This window comes from Merops nubicus, unplaced genomic scaffold (genome assembly GCF_000691845.1).
Source record: "Merops nubicus isolate BGI_N331 unplaced genomic scaffold, ASM69184v1 scaffold21203, whole genome shotgun sequence".
Classification (NCBI taxonomy): Eukaryota; Metazoa; Chordata; class Aves; order Coraciiformes; family Meropidae; genus Merops; species Merops nubicus.
In genome coordinates, this window is record NW_008601228.1 from 35,787 (window position 1) to 61,244 (window position 25,458).

General features: G+C 36.4%; 1 protein-coding gene across 1 annotated transcript in view; it reads left to right on the forward strand.

Moving 5' to 3' along the window:
- The window catches only part of ACAP2 (ArfGAP with coiled-coil, ankyrin repeat and PH domains 2), a gene marked incomplete at its 5' end in the record, with an annotated part of 44,202 nt that extends 19,362 nt beyond the window's left edge, over positions 1-24,840 (forward strand). Inside the window, 14 exons of the mRNA XM_008937940.1 lie at positions 4,179-4,291; positions 8,913-8,964; positions 10,006-10,106; positions 11,340-11,445; positions 11,871-12,079; positions 12,298-12,367; positions 13,856-13,950; positions 15,266-15,450; positions 16,259-16,351; positions 17,635-17,822; positions 18,161-18,270; positions 19,263-19,373; positions 19,622-19,683; positions 24,486-24,840. Of these exons, the coding sequence (XP_008936188.1) occupies positions 4,179-4,291; positions 8,913-8,964; positions 10,006-10,106; positions 11,340-11,445; positions 11,871-12,079; positions 12,298-12,367; positions 13,856-13,950; positions 15,266-15,450; positions 16,259-16,351; positions 17,635-17,822; positions 18,161-18,270; positions 19,263-19,373; positions 19,622-19,683; positions 24,486-24,589 (1,599 nt within the window). The remainder of the gene's footprint in view (positions 1-4,178; positions 4,292-8,912; positions 8,965-10,005; positions 10,107-11,339; positions 11,446-11,870; positions 12,080-12,297; positions 12,368-13,855; positions 13,951-15,265; positions 15,451-16,258; positions 16,352-17,634; positions 17,823-18,160; positions 18,271-19,262; positions 19,374-19,621; positions 19,684-24,485) is intronic.
- Between the last annotated feature and the right edge of the window lie 618 nt (positions 24,841-25,458).

Consider the following 25,458-nt stretch of genomic DNA (forward strand, 5'->3'; position numbering starts at 1 on the left):
AGGGAAAGATATATATCAAAAGAGTTGTCACAGTGTCAGTATCACTTAAGACATAGCTTGTTTTCTGAGTGGTTTGCATCCCACTGCTCTAGTAATATGTTGAGCTAAGAAATAATTTTAAAATTGGTTAGACCTGTGAATAGCATTATGACTTTTTGGTTTTGTGACAGAGCTAATATTTTGTTCTCAAATGAGGGAAATGATACAGGAAAAAAAGTTTGCATTGAAGTTCAAGTAGTTTTTGTTGTATTCAAATCCCTTTTTTATTTAAAAAAAAAATCTACATCCAAATGACTGCTCAGGAAACAGCTGGAGTGAGAATGATTTGGAAATTTTTGACATTTTGAGTAAACAAGGTGATAGGAAACCAGATGCTACCCCAGTCATAAAGCAGGCATAAACCAGAGCTGCTGTTGAGAAGTAATGCAAATTCCTGTCACAAAACCCCAAAGATGTAGCAGTATTTCGAGTGACTTGTATGCTAAATGACTATCTCACCTTCCTTCACTCTGTCTTGGACTGTAAACTCTGTTACTTTTTGTGTCTGTTGTTGCTTTAAGCCCTTCCTCAGGGGACTTTCAACTTAAGCATGACAAACATCTCTCTTTCTGATGGGAAAGGAATGGAAGCAACTTTCTGAACAAGGGTGTTGTGCAACTCGTGTCTTCTGTTTAGGACATGTTGGAGTAACTTTTCAGATTAGTGTTATCTTTAGTACTTAAGCTCCCTCACTTACTGCCTTTTTAAAAACCTTTTAAAAATCTTCTTCTCTGAAGTAAAAGACCTCTGAATACATGTTCAACGTTAAAATGTTGATGCTCACACTCCTTGAGATATACCAATAAAATGGCTTGAAGAGCTTTCATGACATGCTTAGCAATCTTCAAGCTGAAAACTCTGCTGCTAAAAAGTATGAGGGTTTATGTTTTGGGAACAAAAAAAAATTATATGTAGAGAAACAGAAAACATGCAAGCTATGAAATTGATCGAGTATATGTGATAGATTGATAAGTTTGTATGAAAATGCACTCACTGAAACACTGCAAAGAAGAGTAAGTATTCTGTCAGCTACATGAGTATTAACTGTGGAAATGGAAGTTGTTTTTCCTCTGCCAGCTGGTTTGCTGTTATTCATGGACATTTAAAGAAAAAGAAAAAAAACAAAGGCACGAAAGCATGCTGTAAACTCTACTTACATAACCCAGTTCTACATGTTTTTCTTCCAGTAGCTGTCCAACCTTGAAAAATGAGTATCAGAATAGAAGCCATAGATGTTCCTTCCTTCAAATCTGAATTAAATGTGCAGTCTAGCCCTTCAGTGTAACTTTCATAATACTGGCTTAATTTTCTTGGTTTTGATTAGGTGAAATGTACTTTAGTCCTTACTGACACCTATGTAGTAAGTAAATTAATGTTTAGAATTCAGTCCTAATCAGCTCTGTTTGCTTAAGGAATACAAAATTCTGAATCACATAAAGTGACTAGGTTTATTAACATGTGATTCTCTTACACAGGACACTGGAAAGATATGGATGTATTTCTCTCCACCCTCTGATTATTTATTCACTAAACTTTTCCATGCACCAAGATAAAAATGAACAATAATGTGACTGGTTTTCTCCTAATTTTTAATTATAAAACAGCAGAGACTGTGAGATCGGAGACTGCTTATCTAGTTCCTTTTTCTACTTTTATCCTTTTAATTGAAATGAAGTGTGGGGCTTCTTGTTTGTTGTATTTTTCCTAGCCACAACTTTATCAATGAAGTTTTATGGATAAAGTATATGGAAGCTCTACTCCTTCCCCTCTGTGCTGGTAGTCTGCTATGTATAGTTAGGAAAATATTAAACATTTTTCTGTGTACTCTTGTATCTTTATCTGTTCTGTAAAGGTGGAAGTCAATCAGGGAAGCCATTAAAAATTATACTAAGTGTGCATCCTGAGGGAGGCTCAGCATTTTAGGCCATTTGAACTAAAAGTGTAGAATGGAATAATGCAAAGGAGTTTTCCTGTCATGCTTCTGTATGTCTTCAAAGTGTAAATCTAGATTCACTGGGGGGGGAAAAAAAACCAAACACAAACAGTTCCATTTTCTGCAGGAGTTCTCCAAAACTAGAGGAAAATGTGATTATACAGTAGTTTGGACAGAGCAGACTGAGGGAATGTGTATGGTCTGTCACTAGACAAGGAATTGCAGGCATCACACAGGCAGGAAGATGCAAATCTTTAGCAGGTTTCATTATGTTTGGGAGCTGGTAAGTTAGAGTAATTTATCAGTGTTTTGGGGAGGGAGGGAATGTGACATCAGCCTGTTTAAGTCTGTGCTCATAGGGGTTTTCCCTTTTTTATTTTTTTGGGACAGGAAAAGGAAAAAGAAAAAAACACCAGGCCTTTTAACAAATTGAGAATGTATATGTCCTAAGTTGTGAAATACAAAGTTAAAATGATACTGTGATATTTGGCTGTTTGTGCTTACATGAAGTCTTTCATGTTGAGCGTGTTGTGATCTGTAAAACAGGCAGAAAATCAAGTTATTAAATGCTGAATAATAAATGCACAAGTTTGTGATTTTTGAGAAGCTTTTCTTTTCAGCCTATGTTCATTCAGATCAATATATGGTAGTGATATGATAGTTCAGTTTTCTTTTGGAACTCATTATTGCACTGATCTTCTGGAAACAAATTAATAAAAAGTCAGATTTAAAATTTAAAAATTAGTGTATCTGTTCAGATTAGTAATAGCTGCAAACACCGAGTAATTTTATGGAATTTGGTGCAGTGCTGCCCTGGGAGTGTAAAGGGTCCATTTTAATATTTGTAACCACTTTACTGCGTTGATTAATTAACCTTGGATTGGACCAAACCATCTCCACGTGTAAGTCAACATCGTGCTCAGCAAAAACATTGTGTGCAGGCTGGACTGTTACACGGGACTAATGGTATTGCTTCTAAAGCTTCTATTTTTTGGTATAGCCTCTTTTCCCCCATGTGTAGAAACATTTTTAAGGAGCAAAGTACAAAACAGATTAACAGATATACTTCCACAAAGCTGATGTTTGCAGTTTACAAAAAATACCTGCTGAAGGTGTGGGAGAGTGCTGTTACAAAACATCCTGCACCTTAGTATTTGGCTTGACTTGGTTTGTTCTGAAACTTCTGTTTTCAGTGATGCATCTTTTCTGCCTAGTTAAGGGGAAGCAGCCATATGTTGCTGGTCTACTTCAAGGATATATTTTACTAACTGTAAGGTTAAATAATAGCATGTATGTTCTTTTGATCTCTGGGGATAGCTTATGATGATAAATTACATCTTTCCATACGTGCTGTTTCATGCACCCCTAGTACCTGTTAGCTTCCCACTCACGGAATGAATGCCTGAGCTGTCTGCAAAGAGTCCATGCCACTTCAGAGGAGATAGGAAAGCAAATACCCACCACATGTCTTACTGCATTAGTCCACCTTTGCTGGAGATGTGAAGCAGTTAACCTTTCTAAATGCTGTAAAGCTATTATTAACCGTTATTAGCTGTTATTTGAGTGAAATGTATATTCCCTTGTTCTTCTAGCTTCATATTCTTGTCAAAGATCATAAAAAAGAAAATACTAAGTTCATGCCATTGTTGCCAGCACCCTGAGCACTTTAATGTGAAGATAACTGATAGTGTCATCTTTACTGGGTTACTTGTGGGCCAAGTTCTGATCTGGCTCACTTGTCAAGATGGCAATGCTGGAGCAAATGCTAAAGCACAACTTTCTCTATGCAATTGTCTGCAAGAAGGCTGGAGTTGCTTTTCAGTTTTGATTCCTAAGTCCCATTCATCTGCCTTACTTTTTCTTTTATTTGGAATATATGAGACCATTTGAGCAGACAGGTGAAGCATCAGGTTCTCTGTCAGTAATGTTTCCCCTCTATCTGGCTGTAGAGGTCACCAGTACCTGAGCAAAAGTTATCCCTTGTGTGTCAGTAAAGTAAAAATCTTCAGCATTCTGATCTCCTGAAAGTGCTTTAAAAAAAAGAAATAAAAATGTCAGGGCCTGAGAGTCCCTGGCTTAACTAATAGGTGTTGAAAGCAAAATATCATTCCTCAATGTTTCCTCTCTTGACATTAATACTGCCTATATTTGAAGTTTCATTTGAAACTGCAGTGTATTTTTTTCTTCTTTTATTCCTTTGTACTAGGATTATTCCAGTGATGATACTAAACTAGAATACAATGTAGATGCAGCCAATGGTATTGTTATGGAAGGTTATCTATTTAAGAGAGCCAGCAATGCCTTCAAGACCTGGAACAGGTAATTATTCATAACCTCTATTTGCTACTTTATTAAGATACTGCTTATTAAGCTTAATTCTGGTCTGACTTACAACCTATGCAACTCATGGATTCCACAGTTTTGAATGAACTCTTGGACAACTCTGTTAAGTAACATTTCCTTATTTTGTCCTGGTTGTTTGTATGACTTTTTCTTAGGGTGTATCTTAGTCTGGAGAACTCCCGTGTATAGAAAGCTGTGCTGTGTGCAGTCTGGCTCTGTAATCTCATTTTAGCCTTACTTTGGGGTCGGAATGGAGCTATCCTTACCGTTATATCCAGTGAGTGATGTGAACGCATATGTTGGGAAAATCAGTGTTAGAGGACAAAGTAGAATGGAAATTGTATAGCCAGTGGAAACAAGGAGACACAGCAAAGGACTCCAGTACTCAAGGATTCAAGTTATTTTTCCTGAGATATAAGCATGTAATTGTTAGCCTTTACAATTCCTGTCCTGAGCGGTGACTTCTGCTTAGTAGTTTTGATGGGAATTCAAAATAGATATTCTTTAACAATGTGTATTTGACTATTGTTTAAATAATTTCCTTCCCAAACAGAGTGGGTTTTTTTTTTACATTTCCAAAGGTGTTTGTTTTTTTCAAGGATGTATCATATATGCTGGAACATTTACAGTATAGCTGGGTACAGTTCTTGAATTTTATAGTTAATATGTTGTCACAGAGCTTTTTTTACTGTCTTATGCTTTGCAATTTTTGCAGCAGTGCTTCTGTTAAACTACTTGCTGTGTTTCAAAGGCCAGAATGTGTATTTGGATATGTGATCCCTTCCAATCATAATTATTTGACACACATCAGTATGGTTTTAGCTAACATTAAAAGCATGACACTGGCTTAAGAAACAGACAGTGTTTGAGCAGGTTAGAAAGTAAACCATCAGAGCTCTTATCAGTTTAATGTTGCTGTGTTCAGAAAGTGCTGGAAAATCTTCTCTCTTTTCATTGTGACTAAATGGATGGTGTATAATGTACATGAGTATTGCAGATAATATACTTTAGTGGAATTAAAATAATATCTTTATGTTGGAAAGTCTTACAGTAACAGGTACGGAGACCTGTTTTTTTTGAATGCCTATCTGTTTGTAAACATTACATCTTATTGTATACATTTATTATTGTGGAACAGTAGGTGCAGAGCTGGTTCCTGGAAATTCAAATGAAAAATAAGTCTGTATCAAAAAGAAGAAAGACAAGTGTAAATGTGTGTGTGGGGAGAAAGGCATTTACCAAACACTTGTATGTTCTGAATAGTTTTTAGGTCGGATCCATTAAATGTTTTCCTTTTTAATTCTGCTGTATTTTCAGATCATGCTAATTCTTTGCTTATTTTGCTCATTTTGCATTTTTCATTCCTTCTCCTCCTTTCCCTTATGTTTTAATCCTACCCCATTTTTTCACATGACAGGAAAAAGCCAGATCACATCAGGTACCAACCAGCTTCTTTTATACCTTCCCAATGTTTCTTTGGCACGCAAAAAGCTCTTAATTAACCCTGCACTTAATTTTGATTACTTGCAATGGATGTATAAGTGGCTCAATCTAAGAAAATAACAGAAGGATTCTGCCTGGGATACAGTGTACCTGTTGTTCCACACCCTCAAAAGAATTAGAAAGATTGAGGTAGTGTTAGCTAAAAAGGAATTAAAGCAAAGTTTCTGCACTCAAACTTGTGAGCGTACAAAACCAGTGTTTTGACTTTCCAGTTAAGTTGGTGAGATTTGTCTTATCAACTGCATTGGAAAGAGAGATGTAACTTTTAAATGTTGTGCATTCTTAATCACCCTGTTTTATTTGCATGCTGATAGCAACTAGTGAAGAAAACAGTTTCCTTTCATCAATAAGCATGATTTTTATTTTTTAATGTAAAACTCAGTTTAAATTTTATATTTCTTTTTGGTAGTGCTTGCAGTTCTCAGAAATAAGAAATATTTTTCAATTTTTAAAAATGGTTTCCTATTTAACACATACTCTTGAATTGTGTAGGTATAAATGATAGAAAACAGTCCATTTGTTAGCCCAGACAGCTATATTTAAGCACTACTGACTGAGGCAGTGCAAAGTACTTTAAGATTCCCTAAGTATGTTTTCTCCTTCACCATACATTCTCTTCTATTTTTGAAGAATTCACATCTGTAGAAACTTTGGTAATGGTCAGTACTCACTGAACATCGGTTGCCTAAAGGTTTATAAACATTAATGCCTAAATTAATTTAGAAATTTACAAAGAGATGTGGTATACCCTATAACAGTGCCTTTGGTATGTATATTGTACTTGGGAAGCTCCTGGCTGTTAACTGCTGTAGACACCCTCCTTCAGCCTGTTTCCTGCAATAATGAGTAGAGTTTATGGATGGCTCTTAGTTAATATGAAGTAACTTGGAGTTCTTGGCCTGAATAAATCTGCGGCGGTACTGACATGTTGGAGGGAAGTCTGCCACTCTTCTTTTTTCAAGCAAGCAATAAAATAAAACTATTTTCCATCTACTTCAGAAGTGTGACCTGCAAGTTATACTATAGTCTAAATTGTTGATCTTGCTCATTAGAAGTTTTTTGGGAAAAAAAAAATCTTCACTCTGTGGCTGGACTTTGAAACAGATTTAATTTCTCTAACTAGGGAAAAAAGGAGCTGGAAAACTTTGAAAACTTTTAGAATAGACTTTAAAGATGACACGTTTGTTTTGCAATTTCTATGCTCCCTTATATCCAGTTGATCAGATTGGAGCTTATATACTTTAGTAACTCACTAAATATTAAGCTGTAGCGAAAAGGAAACATTCCATTAATTAAATTAATTATACCACCTAAAGCCATTATTAGGGATTTGCTCCATTGCATGTTATCTTGGGGCAAGACTGTGTTTATTTTATTTTATAACTTAGGCACTGCTTTTCAGGTTTTTCTAGTTGCTGTTATCTTCAAACAAAGCACATTAAAAACTTGAGTTTATTTTTCTAATTTTTTTTTTTAGTAACCTGTTTAAATACTAGTAATAACCTGCCTTATGCTTAGTTACTCCATTGGAAGTTGGTTTTTTTTAATAGATAGTTAAAGGTGATACCTTTTAAATAGCAATGACCAAAATTACTATTGCTAATAAATTGAAAAAGTACTTAACTTTTTGCATTATTCTATTCAATTACCTTAACAACAAAAAAAAGACTTATTATGTTGGAAATTAAAAGAAGATCCTGTTGTGCAGATAAATTTAAATTTTTCAAATCAACATTTGAAAAGATTGTTAAAAGGTAGAATCTCATCTGTCTACTAAATACTAACTTTCCTAATGAATACTAGATACTCTGATTTGTTTTTTCCTTTTTTGTATATCTTATTTTTTCTTAACAATCTTGATGTGCTTCTTTTCATGAATGTCTTGTGGTGGTTGAATAAACATGTGGATCTCTTTCGTTACTAACTGTAGTAATCTGTAGCTTGAAGTTCAACAGCCTGTGGAGAGCAACAAGACTGGTTGCAATATGATGATTTCTATACTGTTATCATTCAAACTAATTAGCAGTGCAGAAGAAAGTAATGTGTGGTTGAAGTGGGATATTGGAGATAACTGAGGAAGGATGCTGTGATAAGCACGGGTTCACATCATAAGCCTGAACAAAAAGTGTCCATTTTGCTGCAGGACTGAATTAATTTTTACATTCCCTTCATTTTTGTCATTTCAAAACCAGGGAACATTGGTTAGCTTTTATTTACACATCCCCAGAAGACCTACAAAGGGGTGGTCATATTTGCTTCTTTTTTTATATTCAGTGGACTGATAAAACACAGTTGTTAGAGATGTGAGGTGTTCATAATTTTCTTCAAAATAATGAGAGATTTTTACATTCTCTATGAGTTACGTCCAGTATGAACAGTGACTTGGACAAGGAAAGATGCCGTTCAGAGGAATTTTTAAGCAGTACATTATAGCTTGCATTTTATAGAATGCCATCATTAAATCTTTTATGTTATATTTCCCTAATGTTATATGTCCCTACAAAGCTGAAGCTTAAGTTAGGATCCTACTTTAAAGGTTTTCCTTGGTTTTGCTTTATTTTTGTATGTCATGTTTTTATTTCAGCATCTGAAATTTTAAGAAATGCCAAATACAGATAGACATTAAACGTTCATGGAATAGAAACACTGTAGTGCCTTAGCAAGTTATTTCTTTAGTTCTGCTCTCACAAAAAAAATCACGGGTGAGTAGTTTGCATAGTTTAAGTATTTTTGTTATTCAAATTATCTGAATTTGTGTTATCAAACAGTTGCTTAAAAATTGTAGCTCGCTGCTTAAAATAGAGAAGTAAATATTCTTTGAAATGAAAATGTGTTGTGTGATAGCTTAACTAATGTTGTCATAACATGGATGTGTTTAGGACTCAAATTATTTGAACCTTGCTTTCTTTTCTGTTGTCTCTGGTTTCCTCTTTTCTATTATCCTCACGGAATACTTGCCAAAACTGACTGCGACATCACTCTTGTGAATCCTTTTATGCAGTTTCTCTCTGTAGACTGTATGTTAGCACGCTTCAGTTGCACGAGCACTGTAAAATGAGTTATGTATTCTCTGGATGTCTCTTCATTTGCATAGGCGCTGGTTCTCAATACAAAATAACCAACTTGTGTACCAGAAGAAATTTAAGGTAGGTATCAAAAACTGACTTGGGATAGCTTGGGGCGTGGGTGATGGTTTTCCTGGTTCATCAGGGGAAGGAGAAATGGTGCTGACATTGGCATCCTGTGTGGTCTTCAAGAACCTACTGCATTTTCTCAATTAGTTTCACCCTTTGTAAAATGATGGTAACAGCTACACTTTGAGATGTTGAGGTTCCTGCACAGTGACTTTAAGCACATTCTTTATTTGCTCTAGGTTTTGTTACCTTGTTGCAGAGAAGTTTTATGAAAAGCCTTAAAAATAGTTAGTCCCAAAAGGCTTGTGGACACGTGCTGTCAGCAAAATATTCCATGCTGTTTTTCAGGCAGCTGTATTTAACTCTTCCAGGACTTGCTCTCTCCATTTCTTGGGTTCACATGCCCAGCTTAGCAGTTGGGGAGCAGGTGGGGGGCTGGGGAAAGCACAAGAGCATTTGTTGGGAAACAGTTAGGGATGCTGTGTACGTGCATTTAATACCGAAAATGTCGGGTTGCTCTGCAGTCGGTGTCAGTTGTACTGCTGGTGGGAAATTAGTTGTACATTCCAGCAGCAAGTGCAGCTCTGCTCCAAGCTGTGGAGGCCAGACTTTTCAGTCAGCTTTTGGGCCCCTGCTCCTTTGTTTACTGTTCTAGAATCCTTCTTTTAAACAACATAGCTGTAACTGTTCTTCATGTTGGAAAAAATAGAGAACTGCATGGAGACAGGGGGCAGGGGCAGGGAGCTTGTGCCAGTTCATTTATCTTCAGTGTTAACAGCAGGTCTGAAATTGTTGTATTGATTATTTAGTTGACTAGATTGTAGGCAACAAGGAATTCTCCAAGGTTTGTGCTAAATTTTCATTAAATATAACTAAACATTAAAAATCATCTAAATGTTTCCTGCTAGGTATCTCTGATTCCAACTATTTAATATTTTATTTTTCGGAGGAAAAATTTGTAACAAGTAAATAGAATAAAATGATAAATAATTTGGTATTATTAGAAGCTTTACTATCTTTCCTCTGTGACTTTGGTTAATTCTTGTCTCTTAGGATAATCCCACAGTAGTTGTTGAAGACTTACGGCTTTGTACAGTTAAACACTGTGAAGACATAGAAAGACGTTTCTGTTTTGAGGTGGTTTCTCCAACAAAGTAAGGAGAAGTGGTGGAGCATGTTTATTTAAAAATTAAAAAAAAAAAAAAATGTTACTGTTATCTTGAAATGCAAGATTAACATTTCTCTTGGGATAGATCAAAACAGGAAAAGCATCTGCACAGTTCTGCTCTCTGAAATTTTGACTAAGAGTAAGTGATGCTGTGAGAAGTGTCCCTAGTATTTAGTTTACTTTTGACATGAAAATACACATGCCTTCTTGTGTTTCATGCATAAATGGCTTGCGATTGTGAAGCTGTTGTGACTTAGTAGTAGCTGATACTATCAAGCTGCTTAATGTAGAAAAATAGATCTCGGTTTCTCCAGATTTTTGATTGGTGTAATGAGACAGAAGCATATTAATAAGTTATCTCAGTAGTGTTAAATTGTCTCTCAGAATGCACTAAACAAAGCTACCAAATACAAGTAATTTTTCAGCTCTAGTAGTGTAGTGTATTGGTTGTATTTGGAGTAGTATGGCAATCCTACCACAGCAAGGGCAGTGCATGGATTTCTCAGGAATGATTTTGAGATGTGACCATGTTTCAATTTTTGATATAAGATCAACTTTCTTTTAAGTTGGGAGGTTATCTACACTCCCCAATCCTACTTACATTTCTGCTCTTAATAGAAGGCTGTCCTAATGTCTGCATCCTCAGTTGTGGTTCACTTTAACATACATTTTGCTCCTGCTTGCCTATGCTTTTTCAACCTGTAAGTGTTGAAACAGTTTTATACTCTGTGACATGTTCTGTTTGACTGTTAGTGTGAAAAGCAGGTTTGGTTGTTGTAGTTTTGGGGTTTTTTTTGTCAGAGAGCTTCAGAATCATTTTCTTTTGATGTCAGTTATTTAAACTGTTTTCAGGGTCTGATACCTATATCTTGCCATGGAGATAGATTGCATGCGAGGATATAAAAATGAAACTTTTTTGATAAGAAGAGAAAGGGAATACGATGATAAGTAATTCCCTGGGTTATTTGAAGCCATAGCTGTATATTGTAGAATTAACTGCAAATAGTTTTGAAACAAGTAATTTGCAATTCATAGAGGGTCAACTGCTTTGTTATATCAAAATAAACAGATTTATTAGATGATACCTACTAAATAATATACTTAAGGTGACAGCAAGAAACTTCCTCAAGAGTCTGTTGTTTTTTTTTTAACAATGTGTTGCTTGATGTTAGCTGCTTGGTCAGTCTCTGAGTGTGAGTACACGTGTGATTTGTCACAGGAGCTGCATGCTTCAGGCTGACTCGGAAAAGCTGCGGCAGGCATGGATTAAGGCTGTTCAGACCAGTATTGCTACAGCATATAGAGAGAAAGGGGATGAATCTGAGGTGAGTATAAAAAGCAACCAAACAATTTCCCTTTAGATCCTAAAAAACTAAAAATAGAGAAAACCTCTTTGTGTGAGAAGGTAGGGGGGAAAAACCCAATCCATTGTTTGTCTTCCAGTGGAAATGCAATGGAATTTTGAAAGCTGTGATTTATATCTGATCTGTCTTTCACTTCATCTTACTAGTGTTACTTTGGCCTGGACACTTTGAGATTTTTCTGTGATGTGATTAAAATTCATAGGATACTCCTACATTCAGTTCTATAGTTCTTTTAGAACGCTAAACACTTCTTTCAGTTCTATGGCTTTCCTTAGCCTTAAATGCAGAAGTTACTTTTCTAGGATTCCAGTCCACAGTCAGTATCAGCAGAACTTTTTTATTTCTTCAACTTAATATGTGTCTTGTTTGTTCCTTTTATTTTCTAGAAACAGGAAAAGAAATCATCGCCTTCTACTGGAAGCCTAGAATCTGGGAGTGAGACAAAAGAGAAGTTGTTAAAAGGAGAGAGTGCTCTACAGCGAGTTCAGTGTATTGCTGGCAATGCTGCCTGCTGTGATTGTGGCTTGGCAGACCCTCGCTGGGCCAGTATCAACCTCGGAATCACCCTGTGCATTGAGTGCTCTGGGATACACAGGTTGGGCAGCTCTTCAGAACGGTATTTGATTTGTGCATCGGCTTAGCTAGGAAGGGGGTGGTGTTTGCCTCTTCAAATGTATATTGAAGCAAGATTAGAGACCCCTGTTTGTAAACAGAATTAAGGTATCTGCTTTATTTGCATAAATCAATGGTAAAACTATGTGAACTAAGACATAGCATGTAGTTACAGGTTAATCTTTTTTCGATGCTGTTTAGGAGCTTGGGAGTCCATTTTTCAAAAGTAAGATCTTTAACGCTGGATTCATGGGAACCTGAACTTCTAAAGGTATGATACTATTTTTGAAACAAGTTTCTATTTGGTACTTGGATTGTTGTTCTAAAGCCCCTGCATCAGCAAGTTCAACGCAAGAAACACTTGCATTTGTACCCAGTGCATATCTTGCACTTGTGAGTAGAAAATGTTCATAACTGAATCTTAGGCCTTCATTTTCATTCACTTTTTCTTACAATAAGCACAGTACCAGTAGTCATTCTTCTTACAAACTTGCAAATCAGAACTTATGTCATCTTCAGGTTCGCAAATGCACTTTGAGTAGTAAGTTTCATATGATACTTTAAACATATAAACCAGAAATCTGTTTACAGACCAATAATATATTGAACTGGAACATTTTGGAAATGCTGTATCACACTAAAACATGATCATTCCTGAGAATTCAAATAATCTGCTTTTAGAGTGAGATCCTGATTTCATACTCTTGCTAGCTTATAGGAGAACACTCACACAACTGCTCTTATGTGTTGTTGATGTGCCAAAATTCTAGTATGAAATGTGGTTATGAAAATCATGTGACATTGAAATACAGAGGTAGGAATTCACACATGGATGCATGTGTGCAAGTAACTGATGCAAAGCTTTTGTTCGTAGCTGTAATGTTCTGGTACTTGGCTATTGCTTCTCTATTCTGAAAAGTCAAAAGACAATGTGAGTAGGGGTGTTTCTTTAGTGGTTTGACCTTAAATCATTTTAATATCAGTGTGTTCACGTTGAGGAAGCAAACAAACAAATTTTAAAAAACAAAACAAAACAAAAACAAACAAACAAAACAAAACAACACCACCAAAACCTACACGCCTTGTCCTGTTCAGGTAAGTACCAGAGCTGAATATTCTACCTGGTGATAGAAGCAACAAGCCTGTTCATTGCCATCAGCAATTTGGGCTTCACATGCCAAATTCTCCTTAAAGTATGGAGAATTACTTCAAGTAGGACTTACTAGTACTTAAAAATACCTTTTTTTTTTTTTTTTTTTTTTTTTTTTTAGAAAAAGTTATCTGCAGGCTGTTTTTTCTCTTTGATCTCTTTCTATAGATGCAACAGATTATGCTTTAGCAAAACTGTGTGGTGGACAGGATGGAATAGAATTGCTTGGATTGTCTCTTGCCAATGGGATAAGAATAGCTACTAGCAAAGCTGGTGGAATAGAGAGTAGCTCTGTTTGTGAGGCCTGCAGATACCATTCTGATTGCACAAAAATGACTCTTGAATGACAGGTGGTCATTTTTGTAGCTCTTTTTCAGAGGGGAATGGCACTTTAAAAGAGTAATTATGTTTTCTGCTCTCTTACTCAGAGTATGGCCTTTATTCACTGATTGTTTCATGATGATATAAACCCATGTTTATTTCTATAAGTGTGCTTTTCCCAGTGAAAATACTAAGTTGTAAAAATAGGCTGACTGAGGTTAAAAACAACTAAATAGGTAGACAAAGCGTTTTGCAACTGTATTTGAATTTATTTATTTTGCTTCATAGCTTATGTGTGAATTGGGAAATGATGTTATAAATAGAATATATGAAGCGAAGTTGGAAAAAGTGGGAGTAAAGAAGCCACAACCTGGAAGCCAAAGGTAGTAATTTACTAGCAGTGCATCCTACTTCCTTTTGTTGCTTCCTTCAGCCTCCAGCTTTAAAAGATGCTGCCACTTAACTGTGTGACACTCCTTTGATTTACTGTTTCCCCTTATCACCAGTATGATTTGCTCTCTCCCTTTTCTTGCTTTTTGTCCTTTTTTGGGTATTCCTTCTGTTGGTTCCTTTCAGCTTCTCTTGTTCCTTTGTTCTTTTTCTGATCTCACACTCTCCTTTTGATGACAACTCTATAGCATCCTGTTCTACCTCATCAGGCTGATTTTTGTTTCCTGTCTTTGTACCATCTCAGCCAGCTGTACCTGTTCTGTGGGTGGTCCTGGAAGGGCCTGTGGCTGTGCCTTGTGTTTACAGTGACTTTATTCTTGAGTTTGACTTTTGTTCCCTGATCCCCAGAATAATATCTTTTTTTCTGCCTACATTGTACATGAGCTCTGCTGCTTTACAGTCTTCTAATGATTGTACTACTGTCTTCCATTTCTCTGATGCTAATCTGTGTTTGAAGGTCATTTCTTAATGCTTTGTTGTATATTATATTTTTTTAAAACTTCGTTTTTTTACCAGCTTTCCAGTTCTGTGCTGCTGGCTGTTAGGCAGTTTTGTAGTATAGAAAACAGCATTTTATAAAGTGTTGGCCATTTGGAGACAATGTTAACAATATAACATAGGAGATTTGCTAGATATTCCCTCTGGTGGTAACTGGTTTTCAGCAGTTCCAATAGTAATACTTCTGTAGGCCCTTTCAGCAGTTTGGCACAACTGGTGTGTGTGTGTGTCTTAAGATGATAACCTTGGGTTACAAGAAGAAATATTTAGTATGCATTAGGAAACTGGTGGCTGTGCCTATCTGAGACTCTTTATTGTGCTGTGGTGCAATCTTCATCTGCCTTTAACAAATGTTGTGATTTGTATTTACCTAAGAAACTAAATATATGCTATGTTAATTGGTTATTAACAATGTAAAACATGTATAAAGGATTAATACCAAGAAGCAACATACAGTAATGCTTATTTCTTCCACATACCACTTTCTAAAGTCTCTGCCTGAAAGAAAATAAACATATCTGAAACTAACGATTTTTTTTTTTTTTTGAGCCTTATGCAAAATTTAGTTAAGAATCCAGAAAGAGTTAGACAGTGTGCTTTTCATCTTTCTGAAAATGTGCTGCAAGTGTCTTATGTGCAACACCAAACTACAGTCTTGGTTACTGGCTTTAGTATGAAATAGATGTTCTTTTAATACATGAAAATACTAAAATATTAGCTTACTAACTCCAGGGATCTTATATATGACAGGCAGGAGAAGGAGGCATACATCAGAGCGAAATATGTGGAAAGAAAATTTGTAGAGAAGCAGCCTATGTCAGTATCACTGCCTGAATCTGGAACCAAAGTTTTGCCTCAAAGTCAGGAAGAGAAAAGGCACAGTGGCCCTGAAAAATCCCTGTTGGCAGGGGAACAAGGTGCGGCATCCCCAAAAGGTATTTACATACTTCTCTCCTTAGCTACATTGCACACGTTCTTTTTAAAGTAACCTATTTCTGTATTAATTGATTTCCTGACTCATGCAGAGAAATTGCAATCTGTCTTTAAAATGGGTCACAGTCTAGTGCAGAAGTATAGGGGAGAAAAGACTTGTTCAGAGATGTGTGTTTTTAGAGGGGGAATAATTTGGAGTGGGGGTGCTCATTGTTCAGAAACATTAACCACCTTCTTTCCTCCGTATTTTCACCCTTCTTAATTTTTCCAATAACGTTGTTTCCTGCCCTGTCCCTTCCTTACTGCCTGCTTTGTGCTTTGCTAACCTGCATGTCCCAGCGGCTGCTCTAAGTAGCGACGAGGCGAGGCGGGAGTCTCTGTTCTGTCCTGATGAACTAGATTCACTCTTCTCCTACTTTGATACCTCTTCAAAACTACGTAGTAGTAAGTACTACAGCTGTGGCGTGTTCAGTATTTGCACTAGTGATCCATTGTGTGTTGTGGCCACTTCCCTGCCTTTAATCTGTTGTCTCCAAGCTACTGCATTGCTTAGTGTTTTCATGAAATAATTTAAGCTTTTTTACTTATCCTGATCCTTTCTAGTAATCTTTGACTTTTATTACTCTAATAAATGTTACAGTTGCAATATGTGACTTTGTATTTTTCTATGGATGCATTCAAACTACTAGTCATTTAGAAAACCCAAATGTATTCAGGACCAAGTATAAGAGCTTGCTTTATTATCATGGTATCCGTGAAGAGTAGGTGACTTATGGTCTGCATAGTAATTACGGTTTCTCCCCACAACAGTACGAAGCAGTGACAGTGGGATCCAGCAGAGTGCTGATGACAGCAGAGAACTCCTTGCCTCTACTGTGTCAGTTAACAGTTTGTATGAACCAGGTGCGTTAGGCTTTGTGCTTCAGGGTGAAAACTTAATCACTTCTTGGTAGCGTGCTCTTGTAAAAGAGATTAGTAACTGATGACAAAAGTCTCTCCTATCTTGGTGGCCTGAAACATTTTTAACAGGAGTAATAATTGCTTGAGTGACCTTTCTTCCCTCCAGGCTGGGTAGCAAGTATGACATTGAACTCACTTAGAAGGATTCAGAGGGCTGCATTCTTTCTAGTCAGTTGATACTGAGCCCAGACTTTGGTTTTTTGCAGGTAGACCAGTGCTGCATTTTGATACAGACAAGTCTCCACAGAAATGCATGATGCTTTTGGAAATGGTTACAGCCTTGGAGATAGAATTCCTGTTAAGTCACAGATAATAGGCTTTTATGTATTATTTGAACTTCCTTGCTTAATTCCTCTGTTTCTTACTAATTGACCCTGTCTTTAAACGTTGTCCTTCATTTTACACAAAGTTTCATAAATTTATTGATGAAATTACATACTATCCAATGTTAGCATCCTGGTCTGACAGAGGTATTCTGTATGGCTTTTCAAAATACCCAAAACATGTATTTATAAAGCAAACTTATTCCTTTGCATCAAACCGCTCCTCTGAGGTACATTTTAAAACCGGTATTTCACAGCTGTGGTTTGTAGGCAAGCAGCATGTGGCTTGGATCCTTCTTTGACTGTGTTGTAGAACACGTCTGATGCTGTAACAAATGAAACCTTATCCATAACATCTTTGTCTCCAAGCTTCATTCTGTATAACTCTTAGGATATGAAAAGGAAGATTATGCTGTAGGCAAAGATTATAGTTACAACAAGTGATTGGTAAATGACAGTGTTATCTTTCAACAAAAGTTAAGTCAAAACAGTATTAGCCTCAGATTCAGGTGTATCAAGCTGTTGCAGAGAAATATATCTATTTTTATGACTACATCTCTGCAGGAATTCACTTTTATTCATATCTTATAGTATAGCATAAAACACACTTCTAACCTGAGCTCATTTCCTAGAAATGACATGTGAATATCCTCTAAATATATTCCATGTCCCAGTAGTGTAGAGAATGTTTTCTAGGCAGCAATAATTCTATGAAGTGTCCGTGTTTGAATACTGGAGCAAGCTAAAGGCATCTGTGACTTCTGCTGGCAGAATGGGGCAACAATGCTCAGCATTTGCAAACCCTGAGCTACCTCATGCCAGAGAAATTACATCTTTGGTCAGAATTCCAGGAGGTACCTTGTGAAAACAGGGATTATATAAGATAATTTTTTTCTTTTTCAGAAGGAGACAAGAACGAATCTTCTGCGTTCTGTGACTCCAAACAGCCTAGTCCAGGGTTTCAGCTGTATCGAGCTGCCTTTGAGAAGAATCTTCCTGATATGGCAGAAGCATTGGCCCATGGAGCTGAAGTAAACTGGGTCAACGTGGAAGAAAACAAAACAACCCCACTCATTCAGGCAGTGCGAGGGGTATGTGGTACACAGCGCTGGCCTTGCAGGAGGAGGGGAAGGGGAATAATAGGGAGATTTCTGTGTCACTGTTCCTTTTAAACTGCTTATTTCACTAATGAATGATAATGTGATGCTGAAGTAGTCTTTACAATGTTCTCTCAAAGTTGTTTTCTGAACTATTTTTTCTTGTTAATGCTTTATTTGGAATTATATAACCTTGTAGTGTCTAAATCTGATATGGAAGCAAATCCCTTTTGTTTCCTTTGCCACGTGACTCAGTGGTGAGAAGGCAGAACAGGTTTGGCTCTTCTTCTAGAGGTATGGCGCTGAATTGTTTCTTTGCTTTTATTCCATAGGGTTCCTTGGTTACTTGTGAATTTTTGCTGCAGAATGGGGCCAACGTGAACATCAAGGACATGAAAGGAAGAGGACCCCTGCACCATGCCACAGTTCTAGGGCACACTGGGTAATTCGCTGCTTCAGAATTTCCATCCTCTACTATAGCTGTTACTGGGAAGCTTCATTTCCCCAAATATTCTGGAATTTTAATATATATCAGGTGATCTAGGTTTTTCTTAGACTTCTGTGGTGAGAAGAAATAACATTTTGAATTAGCAGACTCATCTGCTAGCAAAACATACTCCTATAAACACACTTTGGTCTATTTTCTAAAAAGGTGTATTTAATAATGCTTTGAAACAGCGTGAACTTTTGGTGAAGACTTGTGAGATTTTTCTTATTTTCTTAGAAGTATAATACAAAAAAAAGAAACAGTGATGCGTGAAAGCCAAGACTTTTTCTGAATTATCCTATCTGTGTTGCACTGAGAGTCTACCTCATTTCAAAATGTACTACATCACATCTTGAGTTTTGGAGTCACGGCTTCTACCTGAAACCCACTACCAGCTCAGTTCAAATGAGCACATAATAATCTGGCTGGTGGTGTCCAACCTCTTCCACACATGTGTTCTAAATAGAGTGTGACAACTTGGGAGAGTTGAAGACATAAGCTTAGTATACCCTGTTTATAAATATGAAGAATTATAATAGCAGAGAAAAATGAGATCCGTTTCTGTTGGGTAAATCAGACACCTATGAACTGTATTCTTTCCTGTATTGATTTATCCTGGTCAGTGATTCTTGTCTGTCATGGTAAAAGCAATGCGGGTTTTTGTGCTATGACCTAAGATGATACAGTAAGGTAGAGTCTCACTTCTAAAGGGCTCAACTCCTCGCTGCACTAGTGTGGTTTGAGTCAGGCTATCTTTCTAATATGGATTAAATAAAGATTTTGCTTACTGCTGTGTTAACATATTAATTTTAGATGAATAGCACTGTTTTGATATGTTCAAGAGACTTTTGACAGTTTAAACAAAATGTGTTGCAACCAACTTGAAATTGTTTGCTTTTTTTCCTTTAGTGTTGTGAAAATTATTCTTAAATGCTTTTTCTAAACAGACAAGTGTGTTTATTCCTAAAACGAGGAGCAAACCAGCATGCCACTGATGAAGATGGAAAAGATCCATTGAGTATAGCAGTAGAAGCTGCAAATGCAGATATTGTAACATTGTAAGTTGTATGCTCTGTTTATTGCTGGGTAGCTAAGGTTTCTTTTTCTATTCCAAGTTAAAAATATAAGGAATGTCAAAATTCCTTTACATAAAAACAGGGAGAACAGAAGAAAAATCAAGGACAGTGTGCTATCCATAGATGACCTCACTGGTGTGAGGTTCAGGAGTGCATTGTAGGTCTTGAATTACACGGGGGTTTTTAGTGCTTTAAAGGTGACATTGTTCTTTCTGTTCCCTAAATGATAGGTTGCGTTTGGCAAGGATGAACGAAGAAATGCGTGAATCAGAAGGACTCTATGGACAGCCAGGTCAATACTCTACTAATAACCATACTGAAATGCAGTATAAGAAGTGTATTCAGGAATTTATCAGTTTACAATTAGATTCTTAAGACTGGAGGGAAATTAAACATCGCTTCGTACAACAGTATTTTCTTATAAACAACCAACACATCTTAAAGCTTCCTTTAAATTTACTGGTGTGACTTGTCAGAGTATTTTGGGGACCTAAAAGGAGAGTGTTCAAAGCGTATTATGATAGCAGCATATGTTACTACAGCTGTTACCAACCTGTTTTGCTGGTAGTTGTCCGCAGTTTTCTCCTATTGATGTTCTGTTGAAATTCACATAATGTTAGGATTTACCTGCTGTGATTTACTAGCAACCTTTTCACCCAGGTTGCTCAGAGACAGTTGAGAAGTTCATCTTATTACAGGATACCATCTGCCTTCCCGTGCAATAGTCTTCTGCCTTTTTAAGAAAAGATGATTGCACACCAATGTAAAAATGTACATCAAAGATTTCAAAATAACTCCAGAGAGAAATAAGAATGTGTTGTTTCCTCAAATTTTCTTTTAAAATATTTTTATTTGTTAAGATATGAATAAGAAACAAAGCAGTCATTCTTAAGTATGTATTTTTGTATGCATAGTATCATAATACTTGATTTTAAAAAAAAAAAAGATTGGCAGACATTTAAGTCAACTGGTACAAGAAAGTAACAAATTATATGTAATGAATATGTGCAACATTATTCTCAGGCACTCAGTCCCACTTTACACTATGTTCTGATGTGATATTTATGCAAGCCATTTCTTCTGTTATGGTATGCTTCCATAGGAGACTAAATTAATCTCATGCAAATGTCAATAATGAAGCCACAGTTGATTGTCAAGTTAGACAGCTAAAAACATGCTGCTGTGCTTGGCAGTGGTGGAAGGCAAACCTTATTTTTAAGGCTGAGTGCTCTTGGCTCACTCCTGTAAAGCCCTTATCTATTTTCCAGTGATTCATGAGTATTGTGTGCTTATGTCTTTTACCAGATTGGGGCTGGAATATACTCAAGGGACAGCATGAAGACTCATGTCAATATCCCAGATGAAGTCTCTTAAATAAACCAAATGTATTTAGTTTCTCCTTAAGAATAGACATTTTTAAAATTTATTTCTAAGCAAATCTTTTAGGAAATTAAAATGAAAACAATAGAAGTCCTATAGACACTCAAATATTCAAATACATTCTTTGGCAGAGTAACAGATAATTTGAAAGTATAGACCTGATCATGAGCTTAGATGAGGAAGAGTTCCCCACTCAGAAAATGCAGCAAGCTCTGTGTATGAAAAATGTCTCTTGCCAGTTTGAATGTAAAGAGGTAAAGCTGTTGTCTGATATAATGTATACTATTACACTGGCAGGCTGAAGGTAACAAATATTGAAGTATTTTTAAGTTGTCTCATTTTAAGAAACAAACTTAGTATCAGTTTCAGAGAGTAAAATGCCTTTAAGGGAGGTAGGTATTTTGATTGAAAAGCTCTGTGCTAAATCATAAATTAATATTTCAGATCATTTAGTTGACATGTCACTAGTCCAAAATTATTATAAATCAGAAAATGTTTCTATAGTTTGTGCAAAAAGCCTCAGCTGGTTGCTAAACATTACGAGTGTTTAGTAAAGTGCTTCCTTCATAACTAATACAGGCATTACTTACATGAAAATATGAATGTATTCAAACTGGAGATGGAGGAGAGTATTTTCCCTGACACTTTGTTTTAAGTATTTTTAGACAGATTCTTCAGTTAGGTAGATGAAATAAAAAGCTGGAGAAGACTTACATTGAAAATATGTTGGCCTTTTTATCAGTTTATATTACAGTAGAATCTAGAGACTGCTGCTGATACAATCTGATCCAGATATTTTACAGATAGCTTCTGATCCTTGTAAACGGGTGGGATTGACAAGGGGTAGTAGAGCAGCCATGAAAATAGAGCTTGCCCAAAATCAGAGGGAGAGTACTATTAGAATAATTTTTGAAATTCAGGCCACAAGCTCTATGTAGCACAGTGTCCCAGCCAGGAGACAGATGTTGCTGTAGCTTTGAATAGCATAGCTTTGGTCTCTTTGATTCTTTACTTGCTGAAGTCTCTTTTAAAAGTTGAAGTAAATATTTGAGTGTTCTAAATGTTAATGTCTGCTAGCCTGCTAGAAGGGTTGTGTAACTCTGTTAAGTGTAAGCACAAAACCTGTCTCTGCTGTTACAAGGTGTGATACCATTACGTGGTGGTGGAGGAGGCAGGTCTTTTTCCCTCCATATACACATTAAGTTATCTGCACTGCCCCTAGTTTAGAAATCTTCTTTTCCAAAATTATTACCCTAGAAGAAAATATGGATTTTCAAGACAGTTGTATGTTTGCTGGGAGCTATGTGAGGTTAAACACCAATGTGAGAGTTTTCTGTCATCACAGTGAGGCCAACTGCCTAGTTCTCTGCTTTAGTAATGCAGTTGATAAACAATTACTAATGTAGCTAATGGCATCAACATATATAATCTGAATATACCTGCCTAGTTTGAGCTACTGAAAGAATGTGTATATTGCTTTGCAAAGTACAGTTGGTCTTCCAAAATATTTCTAGAATGAGAACGAGGTGAAACTACCTTGTTCCACAAAAAGTTCATTTCTAGTGGTAGAAGCCATATGCACCATTGTACTGTTTCTTGTCTGATACTTGAGTGCTCACCTTCTGGTGCTACTGTATGTCTGTTAACTATTTGATATCAGTATTGCTACTTTCTCTTCCTATCTTTTCTTGAATGTATGATGTGTGCCTTTTGAGTTACTCTGGTGTTAAATGGTAAAGCAGTGTATAAAGTAATATTTTTGTACATAAAAATCTGCACCTTAGGGAAAAACATTGCTTGGAAAGGGAATTTCCAGAATTCAGTTTTAAAGTAGAACTTAAAAATAATTATAAGGTTTACAGTATTAAATATTTTAATGCAGCACACAAACTAAAGGGGCACTTTATTTCAGCCTATTTTTATATGTAGTATTTTTGTTATGTAATAGAGCCAAAAAAGAGCTACAATGTATCTTTCAAAAAATAGCTTTTGTGTTTTCTTTCAAGTTAATTTGAAAAAACCAAATATGGCACCTGGAACCACAGTATTAGTTCAGCAGTGGGACCCACTTCTGTACTATAAGCATTATTGCTTTCATCATAAAAGCTTGATTCAGATTTGTGCTCTTCAGCTGTTCTTTGGGTGAATGTTACAGCTCCCTTCACTCGGTGCTTATCTTCCACTGCAACCAGTTATCAGAAACTGTTACAACAGAGTGGGTCTGTGCCTGCTTCACCTCCAGAGCATACTTGAAACCAAATCTGAAACCAAAAGGGAATTCCATTAGAGCTGACTTTTCCTAGCAGAGCAGTATTAAATGTATTTCTCTTTTAAAATCTGGGAAGAATTGTCACTACTTGTTTTATATAAACTCACATGCCATGCATGTTAAATATTTCTGGAAGGTCAGTTATCATTCCTAAAAGTGTTTTCAAATGAGTGGAGTCTTATCTCCAAAAGAATAGTAGTTCTAATATTGGAAATGTGTATTAAAAGAAGGGAAAACCAAAACAGTATAGCTTTTCACTGTAGTGCAAACTTGTAAATGCAAAGCAGCCTTTTTAAAACTGCCCTTTGGAAAAAAAAAAAAGTGGTGGAGTGATACTTCCATGATCATATTGGTAAAAAAAACCTTCCTGTTCAGTATACATGATGAGAGATTTGAGGTTGCTTTCTATGTGATGGTATTAACCTGTCAGCAAGATGCAGTAATGCTGGGATCTTGTGTCCTGTGTTGTCATCTGCATTAGGAAGCCAGTAGAATTTGGATGGCTGCACAGTTCCTGCCCAGACCAAGTGTTTTATGTATTTAATTCCCTTTGAAGGCAATAGGGTATGATTAGTGTTTTAAAATTAAACCTGAACTCAAGGCCCAAAATGCTGCAGCACATGAAGGAATGTTAAAATGTCCATTTTACAGTGGCAAAAGAACGACTTGGCAATGGCTCAAGTAGCAATCATTCCTCAATGTGTGTTCCTGTGTAGACGGGAGGAGGGAGACAGGCCTGGTGGAAATTGCTGCCATCCCTCATTTTGCAATGTGTTAGGAATTGGGTTGTGTTTAAGCACAAAGGGTGAAGATAAAAGAAAGATGTTTAAAGGAAGTACCATCACTCTTATAGATAAAAGTAAAAAATTTAATGAATGTTCAATAATGCATGTAAAAATTTATTGCTGAAGTAATAGACCAAAAGCTTTTATGAACAATAATTTCTCTACTTAAGATTGCTTTTTTTTTTTTTTGGTATTATTGCTTGCTGATTCTTTCTTTCGTGGAGATTTCTGTCTGGCTATAAGACTTCTGACCTCTGTTTCCAAGTAATATTTATGCCATAATTCTACTTTCCTGAAGAGAATCTTGATTATCACTTCCTTGCAAAACCAAGGATTTTATTCGTTAGTAACTAATAAACTTTTCTTTTTATGTTGCTTTAAAATGCTTTCATTTTTCCTTTCTAACTCTGAACTTTCCTCTGTGTGGCTGCCTGTGAGGTACTATTTCAGGTATAGTTTGGCTTTAATTTGCTTCTACAGAACATGCATGCGAATAAACAGTCCCAAAGAGTTTACATCAGCATCATTCCATCTATAAGCAATCTATGTATGTGAATGTGTTATACAGTAATTGGTAGCACAGTAGGGCATTTGTGCAGTGGTGGGTGATGTTAACTGTCACAGATACTTAAAAATGTTTCCCTTTTATTTTCTATCTAGGAGATGAAATTTATCAGGACATTTTTCGTGACTTTTCTCAAATGGCATCAAATAATCCAGAGAAGCTAAACCGCTTCCAGCAGTCAGATTCCCAGAAGTCTTAAGCCTCAAGATGGAAAACGACCTGATCCTTGTAGTGCAAGTCTTTTTTTTTACTGTATTGGAATGAATTATATGAACTATATTTTGTTAGTTGGATAAAATGACCACTCTAATGTAGCTTTAGGTTGTGGTAGCTGGGGAAATGCATGAGTTGTTTTATGTTCTACAGGATGTATACCTCAGCAGCTGAAGAAAATGATTAAAAAAAGGAATACCTGCTAGCTCAGTATCAAAGTAGTACCTACTAGGAAGTGCAAAGATGTCTTTGGCTTGTACATAGACTGTAGCTGTAGGTGCTGCAGACTCCAGACAGCAGGATGATCCAGACCAGCTTTGCTATTTAGTATTGCCTGATGTCATCTGTCTCCCTCCTGCCATAAAGAATGTGCCTCTGACAGGAAGGTCTGGGTTGCATTTTCTGGGACTGTTCGGAAGAGGAAGCAGACAATGGCTTACTGAGTTGTCCTTCTGTTTGTGGGCCTACAGCTTAAGGGTTTTTCTTGTTCCTACAGTGACTCAGGTTAGAGGTAGGCTGTTAAAAACAAGACATGGTAACTCCTGTTCTTTTGCAAGCTCTTTCACACTGGAAGCTTTGACACCAGCCTGGCCTTTATGCTAGTGACTGCTGGTCAGTCACAATAGGTATAGATCCTGGAGGACCAAATTTCTAAGAGCAGTCTATTTTTCCTTTTTTTCCTCTTAAATTAAACTATGTGCAGCAAGTATACTTCTAAATAAGCATGTGGAACTTTTCATGGAAAAGAAACTTAATCCCTCTGGACATGATGGAGGGGGTTTGTAGTATTTTGACACCAAAACTTGAAATTTGAGATGCGGAAGTAAATACTGAGCCCGTGGAGTTTGTGTAGAA